Source organism: Siphateles boraxobius, unplaced genomic scaffold, assembly GCF_051911475.1.
Source record: "Siphateles boraxobius isolate OS27281-9 unplaced genomic scaffold, OSU_SipBor_1 12, whole genome shotgun sequence".
In the NCBI taxonomy this organism is placed as follows: domain Eukaryota; kingdom Metazoa; phylum Chordata; class Actinopteri; order Cypriniformes; family Leuciscidae; genus Siphateles; species Siphateles boraxobius.
In genome coordinates, this window is record NW_027508722.1 from 15,747,442 (window position 1) to 15,772,089 (window position 24,648).

The 24,648-nt window shown below is 44.5% G+C and overlaps 1 protein-coding gene across 3 annotated transcripts in view; it reads right to left on the reverse strand.

The window, feature by feature from the left end:
• rxrbb (retinoid x receptor, beta b) overlaps positions 1-24,648 on the reverse strand; it is a 59,152-nt gene that overhangs the window by 8,469 nt on the left and 26,035 nt on the right. For all 3 annotated transcript variants that reach the window (XM_077209228.1, XM_077209230.1, XM_077209229.1), the window contains exons 5-6: positions 9,580-9,731; positions 41-170 (exon numbers count right to left, since the gene is read on the reverse strand). In XM_077209228.1, coding sequence (XP_077065343.1) covers positions 41-170; positions 9,580-9,731 — 282 coding nt within the window. The remainder of the gene's footprint in view (positions 1-40; positions 171-9,579; positions 9,732-24,648) is intronic.

Sequence of the window (24,648 nt, forward strand, 5' to 3'; positions counted from 1 at the left end):
TGCAACTCAAAATGAGTGTGAGAATGTCTGACGCTCGTACCAGCCCTGAGCAGAATGACTTGGTCATCCAGGGGCAGCTCAGAGAAGTGAGGGATTCTCTTGGCCCACTCCACCAGAGTGAACAGCTGTTTGTCTGCAGCCTGGCAGATGTTAGTGACTGGATCATTGGACTGGAGAACAGAGAAGTCAGTGGAGGAGAGTTAGAGCAAATGGACAACATAAAGGGAATTTGTGTACTGATAAACATCTGAGGGCTTCATTCCTGTCAATCTGTCTGTGTGGGGATATTCAATTCCAAACACTGAGAATTCAAAGACATTTTAAGAGTAAGATATTAATCTCTAAACCAGCTCTGGGAATACCAGCATTTAAACAGCTTTAAATAAGGGATTCTTCACCAAGCAGGAAACTACAACAGTTGACAACAATCAATGCTTGGCTTAACTTTGCAAATACATTTCTAAACCTTTTTAGCATGTTCCATTTCGAGGTGACTGCAGACACTGAGCATGTTTACATGAACACCAATAAGCTGATGGCTCCCAAAAATCAGCTTACTAAAATAACCCATAGTATGGGTTTACATGCAAACCAATAACCCAGAAAGTAAACCACCTTTACGAGACTTTACAAATAAAATCAAGTTATTCCCAAGTAGTGATGTCAAAATGCAGTGGTCGATGAAGTACACAAATCAAGTACTTGACTAAAAGTACAGATACCCTATAAAATATTACTCCAATTAAAAGCATTTTTCATTTTCAATTTACTTGAGTAAAATTACAAAAGTACTTAATTTTTAATGTACTCAAGTATAAAAAACTAAAAAGTACTGATCAATGAACTATGCTTTATTATTAATTAAACTTCAATATACGAAAATATAAATTTAAAAACTAAATATGTGTAGCTAAATATGTGGCTACACATACAATAGCCTACAATGTACGGACTTCACATGGGGAAAAATATGTTCACATTTTAAGATGAACAGTATGCAGATTTACTAGTTTTATATAATTTGGAACAGCTATAGTAGCAGGGAAGATGCATGAACATTATAATTATAAAATAATTTGAGTTATTTGACCAAAAATTGCCGTACAGATGGTAACACAAAAATGACTAAATATGATTTCATTTACACCAATCAATATTAAAATTGGCATTAGTAACTTTTTGCAGCATCCATAGCGCACACGTTCAAGCTCTGACCATATCCCAGTTCTTGGCTTATTTTAACCGGATCACTGAATCACTGAGTTGTTGACTCAAGAACCACTGTAATCGGATTAGTTCGATTCACAGAGGTATCACTTCAGGGAGCGCTATCATCTTCGAGTGTCTACAGAACGAGCCAATGAACATTGGCGTGCATGAATCGCGTCACGCCCCCTACACCGCAGCACGTATAGGTATAAACAGGAAGAGGGTGCACGCACTCATTGTTTTTCACTGAGGAGCCGAGATTGTGACGGCCATTACAGCGATGGTCAACAACGGTGGCGACGGGACGTTACGCCTCACGTTCCCTCCTTCAGGGAACAAGGGTTACATTAGTAACTGCGACGTTCCCTATCAGCCGCACACGTTCGACGTAACGTCGACGTGACGACGTAATTGGGATCCCTATGGAAAACGCCACGGTTGCTACCACATCCAGCGTCCTACGCAAGACTCTCAGACCCCCAACTGGCTGGGGCGGAAGGCCTGCGTAGAGGGAGTTCAACTGCTGTTCCTTTATACCCCACACAGCGGAACTCTTGGGTAACACAGGGAAAGTGTCTCTTTCCAGGAGAGAGGGACGCTGTGTAAGCCACATCCTCGAAGGGAGGTAACATTTGGAGAATACACATATGAACTGGCCGGTTAGGGGCAGGGCAACATATGGAATGTCACTGGGCTGGGCTCCAGCCTAAGAAGGGGGAGGCTACACCGGACAGTGACGGCAGAGCGGACTCTGCCAAGGAAAATACACAGGCTCACAGCAGGGAGCTGGTCGTGGAAGAATACATATATGGGATTACCGCAGGGATCACCACATTTGGACCCAGCCTAGCACAAATTACACAGGCATAGGAGCACTAGGCCTGGCGTCGGGCGCTCCACAACGACCCGGGTGGGCAAGGCACGCCTTGGGCTTTGTTAGCTAAGGCGATGGCATCCACTATCCAGTGGGCCATCCTCTGCTTGGAGACAGGCGTCCGTAACAGACGAAGAGCTGATCTGAGGTTCTGAGGCTTTGCGTTCTGTCCCCGTTTTGGCGCAGCGCGCGAACGGGACAGAGAAAAGCCAGGGCTGGGTCTGCCTCCTCTGAAGGCAGCGCTTGCAGGTTCACCAACTGGTCCCAGAAGGGAGTGGTGGGAACATTCGGCACGTATCCGGGCCGGGGTCTCAGGATCACATGAGAGTTAGTAAGGCCGAATTCTAGGCACGATTCGTCAACTGAAAATGCATGCAGGTCCCCTACCCTCTTGATGGAGGCCAATGCAACCAGGAGTACTGTTTTAAAGGTGCAGAGGGTCCCCTCGGTCAGGGAATAGAACAGCTGGCAGTGAGACATGTCCAGGGTGGCAAATATATCTACCTTAGTTTCAGTAGACATGTCAAAGCAATAACTAAATCAGCATATTATCACCTGAAAAATATTGCAAGAAATAGATGCTTTGTTTCCAGTCAAGACTTAGAAAAACTTGTGCATGCTTTCATCACCAGTAGGGTGGATTATTGTAATGGACTTCTCACTGGCCTTCCCAAAAAGACCATAAGACAGTTGCAGCTCATACAGAACGCTGCTGCTAGGATTCTGAGCAGAACCAGAAAATATGAACACATCACACCAGTCCTCAGGTCTTTACACTGGCTGCCAGTTACATTTAGGATTGATTTTAAAGTATTATTACTGGTATATAAATCATTCAATGGCCTAGGACCTCAATACATTGCAGATATGCTCAGTGAATATAAACCCAACAGATCACTCAGATCATTAGGATCACATCGGCTAGAAATACCAAGGGTTCACTCTAAGCATGGCGAGTCTGCTTTTAGCTACTATGCCAGCCGCAGCTGGAACCAGCTTCCAGAAGAGATCAGATGTGCTCCTACAGTAGTCACATTCAAATCCAGACTCAAAACACATCTGTTTAACTGTGCATTTACTGAATGAGCACTGTGCCACTGTTCGTCCGACTGTTTGCACTGTATTTTATTTTATGTTTTAAATTATTCTGATTTCTGTATTTTATCTTTTATTCTAAACTGTTTTAATTATTCTGATTTCTTTTGATAATTTTAATTTATTCTATGTAAAGCACTTTGAATTACCATTGTGTATGAAATGTGCTATATAAATAAACTTGCCTTGCCTTGCCTTGCCTACCTGTGCTGTCCCGAAGCGCCTGAAAATCAGCTGGACCACCTGGCGATGGAGTTGCCATTCTCCAGGTAGCACCTGCTGCCGGGAGAGCTCATCGGCTGCACGGTTGAGCAGGCTCGGAATATAAATGGCACAAATCGACCTCAGGTACTTCTGACTCCAAAGGAGGAGATGGCGGGCAAGTTGTGACATGCGGCGGAAGAGTAGACCACCCTGACGGTTGATTCATCGCAACGGTCGCAGTGCTGTGCGTACGGACCAGTACTTGCTTGCCTAGTAGCGTCGTTTTTAAGTTGCCCAGCACAAGATGTACTGCTAACAACTCGAGGCAGTTGTGCCAAATGCAGTTGAGGCTAGGGCTGCAACTAACGACTATTTTAATAGTCGACTAGTCACCAACTATTGAAACGATTAGTCGACTGATCGAATAATTATAAAATTTTCTAAAATTTAGCATGAGATTGCTTTAATTCTGTGGAAAATGATAGTAAACACAAGAAAGAAGGGGGTACTTCAATGAAAAATGCATATTTTATTGAACTTTGCTGCTGATAGGCCGATTCATACTAAAAGTAAATAAAAATGCCCTGTCTAAAACCAATTAGGCACAGTGCTCGGTCAGTATAGACATAAATACATAAAGAAACTATCATTTTTATAAAGGACAGGCACATTTGTTTATAATAAAAAATTAATTAAAATCAAGTAAACATTTTCTTCCTGTAAACCAGGGGCAGGCACATTAACAGCAATAAAACAGTAAACAAAAATATTAAGTGCATTTTGTGAGATGCATTCAGTGGTCATTCTGTTGCAAAAGAACTATGCTTATAAAATGTACAATGTACATCCAAAACAAAACGTATTGGCTTCCATGTTATTTAAATCTTAACGAGGCAAGTCAAACTCTGTTTCATTCAACTGTCCGACGTGCTTTCTCTTTAAATGTTCGTGCATCACCGAGGTGCTGCCGTGATACACAAGGACTGCTTTAAAAACCATGCAGGTAATCTTTTTATTCGCCGTATCCAGGCTAAAATGTTCCCAAACTTTAGATGTTTTGGTATGCGCAGCTGCTGCGTTGGACGCTGCCATTTCTGTATGTTTTCGCTCAGCAGAGAAGCTAATGCGCATGTGCGACTCTCGGCAGAGATTGTAATGAAGAGAGATGCCTCGGTCGGAAAAAACATGTCTGGCGACAACTTCGACAATGAAATTCATTGTCGACTATTTCTATTATCGATTTTTGTCGACAACGTCGACGAATCGTTGCAGCCCTAGTTGAGGCCCCATTCAAAGACCTAAAGCTGTATGCCTGTTGTACGTGGCCCCCCAGCCAGTGGCTGAGGCATCCGTGGTGACCACAGAATGCCTGGATACTTGTTCTAGGGGAACACCTCCCCGCAGAAATGAAGGGTCCGACCACAAGCTAAGAGTTTGGCGACAGTGTGGTGTAATTTGGACGGTGCGGTAAATCTTGGGGGCAGATGCACTTGAAAATGCGTAAGCATCTTGAACGGCAGCCTGTGTAGGGACTGTTCAGGACACGCAGGTCCAAGATTGGCCGTAACCCACTGCCTTTCTTGGGTACAATGAAGTACGGGCTGTAGAAGCCGGTCTTCATATCGGTTGGAGGGACCAGCTTGATCGCGTCCTTCGCCAGTAGGACTGGGATTCTGCCCTGCCCTGAAGACTGGGGGGTGCCGGGCGAACTGAATCACATAGCAGAGTCTGATAGTATGGATGAGCCAGAGAGACGGGCTGGGAAGCTTAAGCCTAGCTCTCAGACACCAAGCAAGCAGGACCAACGGCACCACGGACGTACCCGGGGTGGGGCAGCGCGGCGGAATGCAGGGACCCGACTCGGACGGCATAGCGGCCCGGAGTAGGGTCTGAGTGCGTGGTGCAACAAGTACCTGCTTTCGTTGAAGGGCAGAGTGAGTGTGCGGAGGCGTCAGTGCGTCTGGGACACAGCCACTGCTGCTCGCTGGTGATGAAAGAGGGGTGAAAAGAGCATAGCGTCGTTAATCGCCAAGTCGCTCTTGGGACCCAGAGGTTTCAGAAATTGCTCTTTTATTGAAATTGTGGGTATCTGAGGGCCAGTGACGGAACAAAACGAAAAGGAAAAAAAAGATACTCCGCCTGGCCCTCCACCAGGGGAAGGAGCGTTGCGTTCACCATCTCCTGAAGAGCAACTTGATCCACCTCTGGGTCGCCCGTCTCAGGGTCGTTTGCACCTCCACATGCCTCCTGGTTTGGCAGCGGCCTGGACAGGTGGGGTCGACTTCATGCAGGTTGCTCAACGCTGAGACCTGGATGATGGCTGATGCTGAGGCTTTGCGGGAGCGGAGGACGCCGCGGGAGCCTGACCTCGGCGACGAGCGGACGGAGGGTCTGCGGCCGGTGGACGGGTGGGAGCAGCAGCGGTCTGCCGGGGCAGGATGTGTCGATCACCTCCGTCTGCTTCTGTGCGGCCGAGAACTGCTGGGCAAAGCTCTCGACTGCGTCGCTTAACAACCCAACCTGGGACAGAGGGGCATCCAGGAATCGATACTTATAGGTGTCCCTCATATCTAACAGGTTGAGCCAAAGGTGGCGCTCCTAGACCACCAAGGTGGAGATTGTCTGACCAACGGAATGTGCGGTTTCCTTCGTCCCCCGGAGTGCAAGCTCAGTTGCCACATGGATCTCCCGGAGGAGCTCAGGGTCAGAACAACCATCGTTAATGTCCATGAGTACCTGGGTCTGGTGGACCTGCAGGAGCGCCATGGCATAGAGGGTGAAAGCAGCCTGTTCAAAAAGTCTGTAAGCCTTTGCCGTAAGACCGGACGAAAACTTACATGCCTTGGATGGGAGGCGTGGATTGCCCCGCCAGGATGAAGCGGACGCTGGACACAGTTGCATTGCAACGGCACGCTCCGCCGGCGGGACATCCACATACCCCTTAGCTGCTCCGCCATCGAGGGTGGTAAGGTGGTAGGAGCCACTAGGACGGCTTCTGGCACTATACGGCGCCGTCCCCGTCCTAGTGAGCTCCTCACTAACTCCCGGAAAGAATGGTACCAGGGCGGCACGCTGAGAACCAGCACGACCCGTCCCGAGAAACCAATCGTCCAACCGGGAAGGTTCGGGACGTGGTGGAGGGTTCCACGCAAGCCCAACCTTCTCGGCGGCCCAGGAAAGCATAGCCGCCCATTCTGGATCGGACTTGTGCAACCCTACACTCCCCGAAGTGGGAAACTCGGCCGAATCCTCATCTCCAGAGGACTGAAGCTCCCCCTTCGATGCTGCAACCGACATCTGGTCGTCAGAAGGAGCTAAAAAAGACACGACTGCTCGTCCATGTGAAGGATCAGCACGCTCTTTTGGAGGCTCCATCGGCGGAAGCGCTTGTGAGGAGTGAGATACCCACGGAGATTGTCTTGGCAGGGAAGCCCTCACGGTGATCCTCAGATCAGCCTGGCCATGCACAGAAGTAGGTTTATTGTGAGGTCCAGGATAGACACTAGATCTGGACATAGGGGAGGGGACTGCACCTCCCTTGAGGTAAGCAAGTCTTGATCTAAGCATTGCCATAGTCACATTCCCGCAATGGGAACATTATTCACAAAGGCTGCCTCAGCGTGCTGAATGTCCAAACACGAGGGGCAACTATTGTGGCCGTCTGCTGGTGCCAGGGAACGATTGCATCCAGAAACGCACAAGCGGAATGACATCCTGAAAAGGATGCAGGGTACTAGGGAAGCACAATTAATCGCACTGAAACCGCAGGCGATTTGGCAAAGGCTGCGATTATTTTGTGTGCAGCTTGTCAGTGCAGTGCGGCTGATCGGTAGTAAATGCTGCTCCATCTAAACACCAGTGGGCGCTCTCGTGCAGACATGCCAAATATGCCCCACCACAGAAGTAGATAACGGCCTTCATTTCAGGAAATCCCTATCACTGTAACTGAATAAACAGGAGATTGAAATGCTTTGATTGATTAAACATGACCAATAAACACACAACTGCCTTATTCTGTGTAAGAAGCTACATCATCTCACAGAAGGATGCTCAACTGTCATTATGAAGTGAGTTCGAAGTAAAAGCATGTTATTAAATGTTGTCTTTTGTTGGACAAGATTTTATTAAATGCTTCAAATTTTTTTGTTTTTTTCAAATTCACGTTTTAAGTGATTCAAATTCACAGTGCTTTCAGATGGAGCAGCGTTTACAGAGCCATACATCAATGACAAGATGCGCATATAAAATAATTGCAGCCTTTGTGCAGTTTTCAAAATCGCGATAAGCCATCTCGATTTAAGAGCAATTACATAGAAATTGCGATTAATCGTGCAGCCCTACAGGGTACCACTTGTGTTGCTCTTTTTTGAAAGAAAAATAGAAAAAAGTACTCTTTCCACGAACTCTCACAGTGCTGAGGCACCCAGGGAATGGCAACAGTGTACAGCAGTGCTGTAAACACTATAGGGAAACGAGACGACAGAAATAAGCTTGCAGTGAAAACAGCAGTTGTGTGAGCTTAGGCTCGCGGCCACTCAATGATCGCGCCGTCACAACAACAATAAAGAGAGAGTCCTGAAGGAGTCTCCAACACAGTAGCAGTATTGTAGAATCGGAAGACAAACAGAAGCTCGGGTCCGATGTGAAAGACAATGAGTGCGTGCGCCTGCTTCCTGTTTATACAGGGCACGTGACATGATTCACGCATGCCAACATTCATTTGCTCATTCTGTAGACACTCGAAGATGATAGGGCTCCCTGAAGTGATCCCAATTATGTCGTCACATCGACGTTATGTCGAACGTGAGCGACTGATATGGAACTTGTACAGATCTCTTTTCTCTGCTCTTGCAGTTTCTGCAAACGTAGCATTTTGGCTGTTTCACTTCTACTTCGGATGCACGAGATGAGAAGACAATTTTAATTTTTTTTGGGTCAGGAAAGAGTCGTAGTATAGGCTATAATATCATTTATAAAATTAAATTTGCAGTAAGGATACTTTCCTGTTACATAGTAATACATGCACACTTAAGCCGGCAGAACACAGGCTATGACCATACGCATTGTCAGCTATTTAACCAATTGTTTAAGAATGTGCATCTAAACATGCTCAATGTAACATTGGGGGCAAGAGCAAAAAAAACTAAAAGCTTTCAACACTGAATCATCAAACACAGCTGAATTCAAGTATGATGTTTATGTTGGCCTGAAAATAAATACAGACTTTTCAATTAAATTAAACTTTGAATGAAGAAGGAAAATTGCTGACTACACTGGATAAAAAAAAAACTTTGGTTTTTAATTTGTATTTATATTATTAATTTATATTACTTAAAATTAAATTAAAATTTAAATGTTTATTATTATTATTATCTTTCTTTAATTGATTAATTAGTTAATTCAATTGGTGTTATATGCTGTTATAATAACTAAACATTGCATAACATTTTTAAATTATTATATATAAATTGAACAGAACCGTTCAGAAACCAATGCAACTATGCCCTTTGTCAGTGTTGTTCAATGCAGTATAGACTAGAGCTGCACGATTCTTGATAAATTGAGAATCATGACTTTTTTGCTTCAAACTGAGATCATGATTCTTCCATGATTCTGAACAGACAACTAAACAAAATAACGTAATTTAATAATGTAATTTACAAAAGAGGTTCTGACAAAAGGTCAACTGCTGCTGTCTCTTTAAAATGTTTAATTAATCTGAATGAATTATAAAAAAAAAAGGTTTGAATGATGATTCAATGGCTCTCATAAAGACTTCACTTGTTCACACATCAGCTTTTTTTGAACGAATCTCTTGAATGAATGATTCAATGACAAATACATTTATAGTCAATTATAGTCATGTAGTCATGTAATGATGCAACGACAAAGGTTTAATAGACACAGGCGAATCTCTGACATTTAGGAATGAGTTTGCGATCTTTTAACGATTAATAATGCAGATCTGGTATCGACTTTTACATTTAAAAAAAAAAAAAGATATTACTTTTTTGACACTATTGAAACAAATTATACTATTTGGCTAATATAAGTACATCTTCACCCATAAGCAACAAAGTGCTTATTTCCCATTTCTCTTGGATGGTGTCCGGTTCTTTAGTTATGTTATTTGTTCTGTAGACTTTCCAAACAAATAGCATAATACACAGCTATCAGTGGGATGCAAATACACTCACTGAACCAGTGGCATCAGAGTGCAGGTTTGTTCTGTGCTCTACAGCTGTCTCGGCCTCCAGGATCTTCTCCACAGGCATCTCCTCATTGGCTGCACTGCTGAATTCATAGTCTCCATCCCGCTCCTTATTCTTCTGACGCTCATCCTGAACAGCTGGGGCAGAACAAAAGATGAGATACTCATTAATGTCAAGGAATCAGCCAGGCCATCTGTACCACACCACTGAGTGGTGTTGGCTAGTGGTTAAAGTTCTGGCCTGGAAACCAAAAGATGCAATTCAAAAACAACCATTGTGTCCCTAAGCAAGACACTTAATGGCAGATTGCTGTAGGTGGACTGTCCCAGCCCGATTTTAGCACGATTCTTTTGACATAGAGTGTTGTGATGATTCGTAAACTACAATGAGCATCGGGACGCAAGAATTTATCGTTTTATCTTGTATAGTGTGTCATAGTGAATGACAACCGATGCGGTGTCTGCGACACTTCAAGACGTCCTGACAGAAAGACATGAATGTGCATCAACGTGTAGTCCATGACACGACAAGAATTTCAAAATCACATCATCAGACACTGACTATCATAACAGACGAAAATATTGTGTATTCAGAACCCGACAAGTCGCTTGGATCGAAGTGACATCTAAATAACAAATTACGAACCAAATAACCACTTACAAAAGTCAAGACCAAGCTTTAAGACCAGACTTGCGTTCTGTCACTTATGACAAGAATAAATAACTGATTAGTGATTTTCTATAAAAATTTTGACTTGATACATAATTTCATCCATTTTACATATCAATAATTAAATCATATTTTTTTAATTACATTTATTATTTAAGCAAATATGGACCCTTTCTACAGACTGTGATAACGTGTTTCCACAGCATCGCATACATAGTACATTTTTCATTTATTTATTTATTTAATTAACTTTTTTTTAACATAAACATTTATAACTGTCACCATTATGTTCTGTTAGTTTCATTATGTCTTCAGTTTTCCCGCTCCTCATTTTTAGTTCATATGTGTCAGCTGGGTTATATTAATCATCCTCATTTGTGTTTGGTATGTAAGTTGGTTCCTCACATTCATTCTCTGTCCGATCACCATTATGTATATTCATATGGACTTGAGATAAGGCAAAGAACAAAAAAGTGATCATGCATGTGAACTGGTCCCCAAAGAAGCTATCTAAAGCTTATACTTGGGGGCCATGACTATTAAAAAAAGAAAGAAAAAGATGTTGGGTTTGTCATATTTTTTGAGACAATTCGAGACGCACACAAACACATGCCTATCTTCATAATTCTAGTTTTGACTTCTAAAATTTAAAATTTAGCTAGCAATTTAGCTTTTGCAGTGAAAGTCCAAAATTTCAATACTGCTCAAAACCACTTTTTATTCATGATTAAGATTGCATTGCATATAATGTGTGCTGGTCAACTAGTCTAAAATTAAGAAACCTTTAATTTGTGTAATATGTAATAACATGTGTACATTTAAGATAGGCTACTTATTTTATTATTCCAATAACCAAATGTGATACTAAATCACAAAAAAAGGACTTTTATTTGTGACGTGCTGTCTTTGCATTTGAACATTGCACATTTTAAACAGAACTCGCATTAGCTGAAAAAACGTTAGCCAATACAAACATATTTATTGAAAATAGTTGACAATGAATAGACAGGAGTACAATAATAGCAAAACGAACCACTTATTCTAAAAAGAACATCAAGTATAAGTTTAGATGAATGCGAAATATGGGGCTGTGTTAACAGTAAAACGATACTCGGTTACTAACGTAACCTCGGTTCTCTCTAGAGAGGGAACAAGTATTGCGCAAGTTTAGCTTACGCTACGGGAAAGATTCATCTTCTCGAGATACTGAAGCCAAAAAATTATCCTTAATTTTGTATTCCTTGTCAACGCAGTGCAGCAGCTAGCAGACCTAGAGCAGGCCATCTCGCGTGCTCATTGGCTGCCCTGCGGGCAACTGCTGCAGCCTACCAGTGAGCCCGGCGTGACGTCACGCCCAATGAAGGGCGCCCGCGCCTTCATAGCGTCACAGCCCGCCAGAATGGGCGTGGCTTAGTGTATAACACTAGGGGCTGTAGGCTGACTTCCCTGGTTTTCGTCGACTGAAGCGAAGTCGCTCGTGGCGCGAGCACGGCCGGTTACGCAATACTCGTTCCCTCTCTAGAGAACCGAGGTTACGTTAGTAACCGAGTATCGTTCTCTTACGAGAGGTTCTCTCGTATTGCGTAAGTTTAGCTTACGCTACGGGAACACTTTGTCAACGCCGTGTGCGCCAAGCATCCACATGAGACCCCGAGCTTTCAGGGGAACCCCATAAGTGGAAAAAATAAGGTGGCCAGCCATGCGGGCCATCACTTGTACATAAGCACACATAGGGAATACAGAGCAGCGCGCCGGTCTGTATAGGCACATGGCACATACCCTACTTAGTGCAGCTCAACCAGGAGAGCTGAGTCATGTGAGAGTGATCTGAGCAGGAGATCTGGGCAGAATACACCTCTCCTTCAGACTGACAACAGTTTAGCCTGCAAGGCAGGAACTTTTAGGTTATAAAACCTGACAAAGGTAGACGGGGAGCTCCACCCCGCCGCTACACATATGTCATAGATAGAAATTCCACTGGACCATGCCCACGAAGAGGCCACGCCTCTCGTGGAATGAGCCCTGATGCCCAGTGGGCATTGCAGACCTTTTGACGCGTAAGCGGCCGCTATAGCGTCTACTATCCATCTGGACAGGCTCTGTTTCGAGGAGGCGAGACCCTTGGTGCGCCCACCAAACGAAACAAAAAGCTGTTCCGAACGCCTGAAGGTGGCGGAGCGCGTAATGTAAAACCTCAACGCTCTGACAGGGCAGAGGAGATTCACATCACCTTCGCTGTCAGATGCTGGGAGAGCTGACAATGAAATAACTTGCGCTCTGAATGGAGTGCCCATCACTTTAGGGACATAGCCATGTCTAGGTCTGAGGATGACTTTAGAGTCATTCGGTCCGAACTCAAGACACGACGCGCTGACAGACAGCACATGCAGGTCCCCTACACGTTTTACTGACGACAGTGCAGTCAGAAAGACGGTTTTCAGTGATAAATATTTCAACCCCACGGTGTCTAGTGGTTCAAATGGAAAAGCTTTCAGGGCCTCGAGGACCAATGAAAGATCCCACATGGGAACCGACGGGGGGCGCGGCGGATTCATCCTTCTAGCTCCTCTAAGGAAGCGGATGGCCAACTCGTGTCTTCCCAATGACTGGCCGTGCGTCGATTCTGCGAACGCTGCCACGGCCGCTACGTATACATTGAGCATGGATGAGGACCTTCCCTTATCCAACAGCTCTTGTAGGAATGTGAGCAGATGCGCCACCCCGCATGACAGCGGGTCCAGACCTCTGTCGGTGCACCATCCAGAGAACACCGACCATTTAGACGCGTAGAGCCTTCTCGTGGAAGGGGCTCTAGACTGCATGATCGTGTTCATCACTCCTTCTGGCAGGGCAACGAGTACCCGTTGATCAACCATGCATGCAGAGACCAGCGCTCTGGATTGGGATGCACGATTGTGCCGCGAGCCTGAGAGAGGAGATCTGCCCTCACCGGATTCGGCCACGGAGCTGTATGTGACAGCCCTGCTAGTTCCGGGATCCAAATCTGATTCTCCCAACGCGGGGCTATGAGGAGCACCGAGTGGCGCGTTTCACTGATTCTCTTGATCACCTGTGGCAACAGAGAGACCGGAGGGAAAGCATATAGCGGGAGGCTGGGCCAAACCTGGGCCAGCGCTTCCTCGTCCTTCGAACAGACCGTCGGGCATTGAGCGTTGTCTTTTGACGCAAATAGGTCGACTTCCGCTCTGCCGAATAGGCGCCACAGTTTCTGGACCGTTTGGGGTGCAGGGACCATTCCCCTGGGGAACATTGTCCCTGGACAGTTTGTCTGGGCCGTCGTTCAAATGGCCAGGCACATGCGCCGCCCTCAGTGAGCGCAGGTGGATCTGAGACCAAATAAGAAGGCGTTCCGTCAGATTGCAGAGATTTCTGGATCTGACACCGCCCTGACGGTTTACATAGGATACCACAGACATGTTGTCCGAGCGGACAAGAACATGCTGGTCCTGTATGAACGGGAGGAAGCACTTCAGCGCGTTCTCGACCGCTATCATTTCCAGACAGTTTATGTGAAACCCCTTCTCCTGGTCTGACCACTGGCCAAAGGCCGGTCTGCCCTCGAACAGTGCGCCCCAACCCTAGTTGGACGCGTCTGTCGAGATGACTTTACGATAAGAGATGGTTCCCATCATTACTCCCTGCTGGTACCAGTCGGCCACTAACCAGGGCTGCAGAGCTGCAATGCAGGCCTGAGTCACTCTGATTTTCTGGCCGCCAGACACCCGGCGGGACACGCGAGCATTCAACCAGCGTTGGAGCGGGCGCATGCGCAGTAGGCCCAGCTGGAGCACCGCTGCAGCTGATGCCATACAGCCCAACATCCTTTTACAATGTTTTCAAAGGGAGAAAGCTGCCCTTCTGGAAAGATGCGGCTAGGTGGCGAACACGGCGCGCGCGCGCTGTGTCGATAAACGAGCCGTCATGGTCACCGAGTCCAGTGCTATTCCTAAAAAGGAAATTGACTGGCTGGGCAGTAATGAGCTCTTGGTCCAGTTGACCGTGAGACCCAAGCTTTCCAGATGACTGAGAAGCACTGTTCTGTGAGATAGCAGTTCTGTCTCTGACTGTGCCAATATCAGCCAATCGTCCAGATAGTTCATTATTCGCAGCCCCTGACTTCTCAGGGGGGCGAGCGCCGCGTCCATGCACTTTGTAAATGTACGGGGTGCCAGGGACAGGCCGAACGGCAGGACGGTGTAATGATATACCTGACCGTCGAAGGCAAATCTCAAAAATTGCCTGTGACGGGGTACTATCTGAATCTGAAAATAGGCATCCTTCAGATCAAGAGAAATAAACCAGTCCCTCGGGCGAACGTGCGCGAGGATTTTCCTGGTCGTAAGCATTTTGAACGGTCTTTTCGCAAGCACTTAGTTCAAATGTCTCAGATCTAGGATAGGTCTGAAGGCTCTGTCCTTCTTGGGTACGAGAAAATATCGGCTGTAAAAGCCTGACTCGCTCAGAGAAGGCGGTACCTTTTCTATAGCCCCTTTGCACAGCAGCTTTGCCATTTCTGCGTGAAGTAGGTGTGCTACTTCCGCATTCACTATCGTCGCGGTCCGGGCTTGAAAGCGCGGGGGACGGCGAATGAATTGAAGTGTATAGCCCTGCTTTATTGTTCTCAACACCCATTCTGAAATCCCTGGGATAGTTTCCCACGCAGCTATGTGAGCCGCTAGGGGGCGAATGGCCTCCGGGTTCAGACCGCCGCCATTTGCGGGCTTGTGAAACTGAACCGGAGCCGAAAGCGCGGTGCGCGCGCTCTCGGTTCTGGGCAATGGCTGCTCGCTGAAAAGCCGAAACCGGCTGATTTATGTGAGATGTCCCAATCATAAGGGATGGGGAACAGTCTTTTGTCATGTTTTGACGCGCGAGCAGCGCTCCGGGCGAAAAGGCTTCCTGTAAGCGTGAGCGCGTGTGCGCGGGCATGAGACTTACAAGTGTATTTGATGCCCCGATCATAATGGATGGGGAGCGTTTTATTAATGCCCTGAGTTTTGTGATAACACTTAAATGCGCGGGCGGAGCCGGGGGGAGGTTAGTGTTAGCAAGCGTGAACGCACTCTGGCGGGCACGAGACTTACATTCATAACCTGCTTTCTTTTGTGAAACTGACCCGGAGCCGAAAGCGCGGCGTGCGCGCTCTCGGTTCTGGGCAATGGCTGCTCGCTGAAAACCGAGACCGGCTGATTTATGTCAGATGTCCCAATCATAAGGGATGGGGAACATTCTTCTTTATTTTTTTAAATTTTTTTCACTTTTTGACGCGCGAGCAGCGCTCCGGGCTGAAAAGCTTCCTGTAAGCGTGAGCGCGTGTGCGCGGGCACGAGACTTACAAGTGTATTTGACGCCCCAATCATAATGGATGGGGAGCGTTGTATTAATGCCCTGCGTTTTGTGATAACACTTAAAACGCGCGGGCGGAGCCCGGGGGGAGGTTTGTGTTAGCAAGCGTGAACGCACTCTGGCGGGCACGAGACTTACATCCATAACCTGCTTTCTTTTGTGAAACTGACCTGGAGCCGAAAGCGCGGCGCGCGCGCTCTCGGTTCTGGGCAATGGCTGCTCGCTGAAAGCCGAGACCGGCTGATTTATGTGAGATGTCCCAATCATAAGGGATGGGGAACATTCTTTTTTCACTCTTTGACGCGCGAGCAGCGCTCCGGGCGGAAAAGCTACCTGTAAGCGTGAGCGCGGGCACTAGACTTACAAGTGTATTTGACGGCCCGATCATAATGGATGGGGAGCGTTTTATTAATGCCTTGCGTTTTGTGATAACACTTAAACGCGCGGGCGGAGCCCGGGGGGAGGTTTTTTTTGTTAGCAAGCGTGAACGCACTCTGGCGGGCACGAGACTTACATTCATAACCTGCTTTCTTGATCGTGTAACAGAGCGGGCAGATAGTGGGCACAGACTTGTGGACACATTTCTTACATTCAACACTCGAGCGGCTTTTCTGCGCTTCATGAGAGTGTGCTCTGCGAGGTTCGGAGTGCTTATGTGTAGTGGTGAACACTGGGGCGTGGGCACTTTCATTACACTTACAACACCGACGGCATGAGCCGGACCAGACATTAAATACTCTTTTTGAGATTTTTCTGGGTCGCCGTGAAAACGGCGTTTGTGTGCAGGCGAGTGGGTCAACAAACCGGCTCGTTGGCTGCTAATTGAACCACTGCAGTAGCCTGTTTGAAGGGGACTGACAGGGAATAAACTTAAACACGCACGTCTTTTCGGAGGCGATGTGTCTGTTAGTAAGCGTGAGCGGGCACGTAACTTACATTATTAATCTGACATTATACTCACTTCAGATTTCTCTGGGTCGCCGCGAGAACGGCGGATGTGTGCAGGCGAGCGGGTTGCATTACCGGCTCGTTGGCTGCCAAATACACCACTGCAGTAGCCTTATCTAAGGGGACTGACAGGGCGAGACATTTTGACGGCGGCGCGCAAGCCCGTCCGGGTCATGCAGAGAGCTCGAGAGGGCTCTGCATGACGCGAGGGCGGGGTAGCTCTCTTGTAACGGAAAGAGAGCTAGCCGCGTGCTCGGTGGTCGAGCAGAACTGGAACAGTGTTTGTACGAGAGCACGCGCACGAGTAGTGGGCACGGGACCTACATGTAACACAGATGATGCCCGTCCGGGTCATGCAGAGAGCTCGAGAGGGCTCTGCATGACGCGCGAACGGGGACACGAGGGCGGGGTAGCTCTCTTGTAACGTAAAGAGAGCTAGCCGCGTGCTCGTACATGTCCCTCGGCCTCATTCTCAGATGCGACGGCAGTGAGGCTCGTGAGCGGCAGCTGCGCGTCGGTGAGGAGAGGCGGGGGGTGTTGAAGGCTTCGAGTTGAGCCCGCAGGGTCGACAGCGGAAGCGCTTCACAGCCGGAAGTGCGAGGCGTCTTAAAAAAGTCACTCGCTGCTCTTTTAGAATAGGTTTTAGAATAGGTTTTAGCAAGGTAAAGGATACGTCGCCGGATAGCGTAGCTCGCACGGATGGCTGAAGGTGGCGAAGACGGCCAGCTTCCTCAGCGCTCTCCTAAGCTGGCTGTCCGCTGTTCGACGGCGGCGGTGGCTTCTCTCAGATCCAGCGATGCGAAGAGCTCGCTGAAGAGACGAAAATCAGGGAAGTCAGCCTACAGCCCCTAGTGTTATACGCTAAGCCACGCCCATACTGGCGGGCTGTGACGCTATGAAGGCGCGGGCGCCCTTCATTGGGCATGACGTCACGCCGGGCTCACTGGTAGGCTGCAGCAGTTGCCCGCAGGGCAGCCAATGAGCACGCGAGATGGCCTGCTCTAGGTCTGCTAGCTGCTGCACTGCGTTGACAAGGAATACAAAATTAAGGATAATTTTTTGGCTTCAGTATCTCGAGAAGATGAATCTTTCCCGTAGCGTAAGCTAAACTTACGCAATACGAGAGAACCTCTCGTAAGAGAACGTCTGTCTTTTAACGAATGTTAAAAACACGGATGGATAATAAAAAATGCTTTGACATTTTGACAGAAAAAACCCCACCAAAAACAAAATTTAAACTTAATTTCTCAATTTACAATTATCTTCTCTCTCTGTGCGCTCAGTCTGTGTTTGTGAGAGAGAGCTCGCGCAGCACTGATAGAATGGTAATTTTTAATCCATAAGTAACTAATGCGCTAGTTTTCATACAAAATAACTATGTAACATAATTAGGCACTTTAGTTATTATTAACAATAACGTAACACATGCAGACTACGTTTCTCAACACTGAGAATGAATAAATAAACGCCTGTTTCTCAAGACTCGCGCTTATCAGTAATCCAAAAATTACAGAACTTTCATAATCACTAAGCCATAGCGATTTTAATTTTATTTAGATTTATTGTTCATCAATAGGCATTTTATAATTTGCATGGCTGCCTGAATGATGTTTTCCTCTTATCTGAGTGACCATGAATGACGGAGTATTTTAAGATAATCTGGATTCGATGATCACACAGGAGTGATTGCATGGATTAAGTTAACTAAAAACAATATTTCAACTGTCCACATACACCCCAGCCCGTTTACCTTCAGGAGTCAGAAGTACTGTGACTACTGTACGGTCCTCGCTTATGAACTCAGTCAGACGGTTGACCGCGGGAGTGGAAGAAGATCGAGCGAAATTCTTTATTGCTGCCGATTTTCAGTCTCTTTTTAATGATAGCTCCCCCGTGCGAAAATTTTGCACATTTTAAAGATAAAGGCATTAATCTGGGGCACTCTGCACCTCATTATGGAACGTTTTCTGGCTCAAAATTAGGTGGTAAAAAAAAATCCAGATCATGTGTACACATGAAAGTGTACTGAGCCCTGAGTACACATAAAGCCTTCCACTGACTGAAAAAAAAAAACTTTTTACAAGCATGTATTTTTTTTTTTTAGGTATTTTAATAATCAGAAAATTTGATTTTATTTACAGTTCAGAGGCTAACGTGACTCCCCATCACTCTGAGTCAGTGCCTGAGAAAAAACACTTTGTACCTGATTCAGTATCTGCTGTCAGATGAGTTGATGTCAGGCTATGTCAGTGTCATTATTCTAACGTTATTTTCGTAACTTATTTCGAAATAAAGTTTCCTCACCTCAGAAAAACTAACTTTCCTGTCCTGTCAGATGTTACTGAGCTGGTAACATCTGACAAGCCCTCTATATCACTTGAATGTAAATAAAGCGCAAAAAAAAAAAAAACTACTATGCAACGTAAATTAGTAAGCCATGAAATTACAAAACAGTAGTAAATTACGTGCCTGCTGAGTTACTTGTGATAGCTTATTTTATAAAAACGCCAGAAAAATGTTGGACTATTGCCTAAGTCAGGCTGGCTCTATGGATATATTTTAAGTAACTAAGTGTTTTAATTTCACAACAAAGCCAAAGCTTAAGAAAAACACTATCGGTACCTGGCTGTGACAAGTGAAGGCACTTCGATGCTGCGGAAGGAAGGTGCTTCTTGACTTGCGTGCGTCTGTGGTGGTTGTGATGACTGACAGGAGATGTTGAAAAGGGGGAGGGGCAGCGGCTCGTGCGGTTTCACAGAAATTTACCTTGCTCCGTTCGAGACCAGCAAGTTTAAATGCTTTTTCTGATGCCGTCGAAATGCGCAGAACGGTTTGAGAATGAACACAGGCTGTGAACCCGCAGCGGAACCGTGTCGTTGGAAAAGAGGTATCTAATCATGTGATTCCCTGACTTGAGTTTTGTCGAGAGGCGGAGGCGGCCCGAAATTTGACGGAGGCGGCCGCCTCATAATTGGCTATGCAGGAAAAACCCTGCATAGTACATGCATTGTGAAATATATTAAATTCAGTTAGTCTTCAGATATCGTACCTAGAAAAAATAGAATGAGTTGGAACATTGGAATCAGACCATGATATGGCAAGAATTATTTGTTTTTGCAGAATTTCAATTTTTTTTGAAGTACAATAAGTATTGCACCATATAATATTGCAATAATTTAAATGGGGTTCAAAGAGGGTTTTATAAAGAGCAAGTAATATTGCATGAGGAAGCAGATGTCTAAGCTTAAAGAACAGACCAACATATTTTGTAGACATGTGCCGGTATTCGGTAATGCGATAAATCGCGGTAATGAATATGCACGATATTGTTATCGCGGGGACTTCGAAATACCGTGAAAAATAATAGATCCGAATTTAGATTTTTAGAACGCGCATCAGCTTATTTTCCATCAACCGCTTAAAAAAACAATGCGTATATGCTGCGCAAAACACGTGCGCACTTTGATGTAAACAATCCCCACATCACATGTAGAAGCACTGTGTGAATGCAGTGTGCACTTTAGTCTAATGTAAACAATCCTCACATGGAGAAGAAGCACGGCGGAAGGAGGAACGCTGCCGACTATTTATCCCCCGCATGGCTGCCAACTCTCACGCATTCAGCAGCTTGAGACTCACGCAATTGACACTTTCACACGGTCTCGCGCCACACATCCATTTTCTCACGCAGAGAAAAATCGCGGAGCAAAGAGGACACTGACACCGACAGACTAGACAGAGCAGGTTACTTTTGATATGAAAAAAATATCAGCTCTCAGGTTTTATAACGAAATTCAGACAATAAATACTGTTTTGGTGCTTGTAAATGACGTGACAGATCGCGCGCCTCAGATCAAGTAAACTGATCATCTGTTACTTTTTATTAAAGATACAGTACAACCCACCGAAAGGTATACGTACTTTCGATCAATCAGTGTTTTTCAACCACGGAAAGAGGTCAATAACACTGCAGGAGAACAATTATGTCACAGAACGTTACATTTACCTCAGGTTACATTTACCTCAGGTTTCTTATAGTCAACTAACATTTAATGTTAGTTGACTATAAGAAAATAGCTATAGTGAGGAGTATTTTGCTAAATATGTGCACTATATTACATATTTAATATATGTTTACTTGTCATTATATAATTGTTATTATAATGAAAATTACGGCATATTACATTTTTATATTTATATTATTATTATATTTATATTGTATGCATTATATTTAATTTCTCTCTGTATGTTTACAGCATTATGAGAGATATAATTTTTCTTGAGAAAAAATTAAATGCAGGCTATCTGTAGCCTACCTAATATTTATCCAAATGAGTCAATATTGAATCAAGATTGAAATTAAATCCAAGAATTTAATTGAAATCATGAAAATTGTGTTAAGCAATAATACAAACAGTAGCCTCAGTAACTGTACCATGTAAACATTATAACATGTTGTCACTAAAAAATAAAATTAATGTTTTGACAATCACAATTACACATTGTGATGCAAGTTTTTTTTAGATACCCCCAATCCGTCTGTTTCTCTTGTGCAATTAAAATATCGTGATAATACCGTATACCGTGATAAAAGCTCAATCAATTAATCGCAGCATGAAAATTTGATACCGGCACATGCCTAATATTTTGATAGCTTTTTGACAATATATTCAATATGGTGTTTAAAATTTAAGTGATCATCTATAAAGACACCCAAAAATTTAGTCGTCTTCACTCTCTTTAGTTCCTCTCCCTTTATTTAATCTGGAAATTTAGATCATCAAAATTAAGTTGTTTTTTGTTTGGACAGAATATTATGTAGTGTGTTTTGCTGGTGTTTATAGATAATTTATTTACTTTGAACCAATTATCCACATTCTTTAGCTCTTTTTTAAGTAGTTGTTGAAGTTCAAATTCATTTTTGTGTGATAGAAACAAGTTAGTGTCATCTGCAAAGATTACTTTATGAAGAATCTTTGATGAATTTTCCAGATCATTAATGTAAATAATAAAGAAGAGAGGACCTAACATGGATCATTGTGGAACACGACATTGAATGTGTTTATTTTCTGATGTCTGTTCGTGGATAGTTACATATTGTTGCCTCTGGTGTAACTCTTGAACCAATTCAGTGGTTGACCTCTAATTCCATAATGGTGCAATTTATACAGTAATATGGTAAAGTCGATGGCATCAAAGGCCTTTGAAATGTCTAAGAATATACCAATACCATATTCCCCCTTTTCAATGGCATCATTGATCTTTTCAGTAGGATCAAGGATCGCCATACAGGTGGTGTGTTTTTTCCTAAAGCCATACTGGGATGGGTTAAGTATGTTCAGTGTATTAAGATAATTAATAAGTCTATTATAAACCACTCTTTCCAATATTTTGGAAAGAGTTGGTAAAATGGATATGGGACGATAATTTGTTATGTCGTTTTTATCACCAGCTTTGAAAATCAGAATTATTTTTGCAATTTTTATCATTTTGGGAACAGTTCCATTAATGCAATGTCTAAATGTTTTAATTATTTCTTTGGCAATACTTTTTAATATTTTACTGCTAATTTCATCTTCTCCAGCAAAATTTGAGCTCTTCAGGGTCATTATGATATTATACAATTCAGTAGCGTCAGTAGGCTTTAGGAAGAAGGAGTTTGGATAATTGCTTGACATATATTGTTGGTAAGAGACACTGTGTGGTTGAGTAATGTTTTTTGAGAGATTTGCCCCTATTGATACAAAATAATTATTAAATTAATTTGCAAGATCAGTATTATTTGTTGTATCTGGGAGCACGGTGTCTTTATGGTCCCTATTCAAAACATTATTCAGCACTTTCCATGATTTCTTGAAGTCTCTCTGCGAGGTTTTTATAAGTTCAGAATAGTGACTATATTTGCTTTTTCTGATTATATATAACAATTTATTCTTGTAAACAATGTATTTAGTTTTATTCTCTACATTTGGTTTCTTAACATATATTTGGTAAAGTTTATTCTTTTGTTTAATGGAGTTAGAAATTGCCCTTATTAGCCAGGGTTTGTGTTCTGCCCTTCTGTGTGTAACAGTTTTTATAGGAATGGAGCAGCGAATAGAGTCTGTTATTTCATTTACCAAGAAATCATATACGGTGTCAGGATCGCAGCAACAATAAACAGTGTTCCATGCTTTAGCTTGCAGACTTGGCTTAAGTTGATGCATTGTTCGAACATTTACTACTTTAATTTTTATCAGGTGACACAAGGGTAATCATTTATAGTCAAAATTAAAGTACAGTATTGTTGGGTAATGATCAGATATATCAAAAAGCAAAACTCCTGATTCAAGCTTAACATTTCGTATATTTATAACAATATTATCAATAACAGTTGTAGAAGAATTTGTGACTCTAGTAAATATATTTATAGTTGGAAAAAAAGAGGAGGAGTGTAGTGTATTAATGAAGTCATTTTTGACTGCATCATCCTTGGAGACATCATCAACCTTTCAGACACCACCGGACTGAGTTGGAGGGAAGCGATCGTGAGGTGTCTGGAGAGTGTCGCGTCCCGATTCAGAGCACAGCCAGACCCTGTTTTACCACCATTGACCGCAGAGAAGTCACGTGGGCTCCCCACAGACAGAGCAGCCAGACCGGCTGCAGTCAGTGGATGTGACCAGGGGTGTGAACACAAGACACAAACGGCCTAGGGAACTGAGACGAAGGACTGGCTGATAGACTTCGATGGGGACTTGTCAACTCCCACCATATCCAACCCAATATCTAATTCATCTGTATTATCCAAGGAGAACTGTGAGAACTGGGAAATTATTTTTTGCTCTATCCTGTGTGAACTGTGTCATGATTACCTTTATCATCTCAAGTCTTGTTTCATCGCCGCCCTCACAGAGCTCTGCCAGTCCTCCAGTCCCATCGCTGTCGGATGCTTGCAGCCCCTGCACCGTCTCTGGGGATTCCCTGCAATGACATCGAGCCGCAGGTCGAGCAACCACCAGCAGCGCCTATACAGGATGGTACCTTCGGCTCCGCCTCTGGCCTCGGATCCCTTCGCGCCATCTCGACCTGTCGGCTCCATCTTGGCTCCTCCCACCTTCGGCTCCACCAGAGACCCTCAGTCTAGTGGCTCCTCTGGAGTCCCTCTTTCCACCGGCTCCCACTTGGTCGGTCGTCACACAACATCCGCCACAGACTTACGGGCCATCCAATGCACTCCTTCGGCTGCAGCAGGTTCCTCCCTCCCGTCGTCATCGCTTCTGTCCTTACCCACACCGTCATCGCCCCAACCCTCGGGTTCTCCGACTCCACCTACAACGCTCGTCGCCGCGACATTGCCTGGGTTTCCTGCACAAGCGATGTCGCTCAACTCCCTCGACCCTTGGTCTGCGCCAGTGTATCCACCGGCTGTCTCCGTTGGTCGTCCCCCAGATGCCGTCAGCCACCTTAACACCATCTTGGCTCCTCCCTGGGGCTCGGCACTGGGGAGCTCGGAGTCTGTGCCATCGGCCAACCACCATTGTCATCGCCAGGGGATCGTCATCCTACTATCACCATCCTTTTGTGTTGTCTGCCTCTCACCATCCCTTCACCATCACATCATCCGGTAACACTTTATAATAACTGCTATTAATTATTAGTTAAGCATGAGTTAACCGTTAATTCATCATTTATAAAGCATTAATAGATATTAAAAAGCAGTTTATAAATAAAGCTATAAATGCTTTTTTCTTGATTAAAGCATTTCTATAATGTGTTTAATAATTGCATTTTCATACTTTGTTAATTATTAATTAATAATTTCTAAATTAAGTATAGCATTATTTACAAACCAGTTATTTAAGAGTTGTCAGTGGTTCATAAGATCACTTAGAAAGTGTAAGTAAATGTAGTAAATTCAGGTAGTTATAAAGCATTTAGTAGTGGTCAGTTAACTGAATTTTTGTGAGCTCATCTAAAGTGAGGACTATTCATGCCTTGTAAAGCATTTATAAAGGAGATTTAAAGACTCAGTTATCTTCTAAACAGAAAAATAAAACAAACACAACACTGTGATACAGAACATAGAAA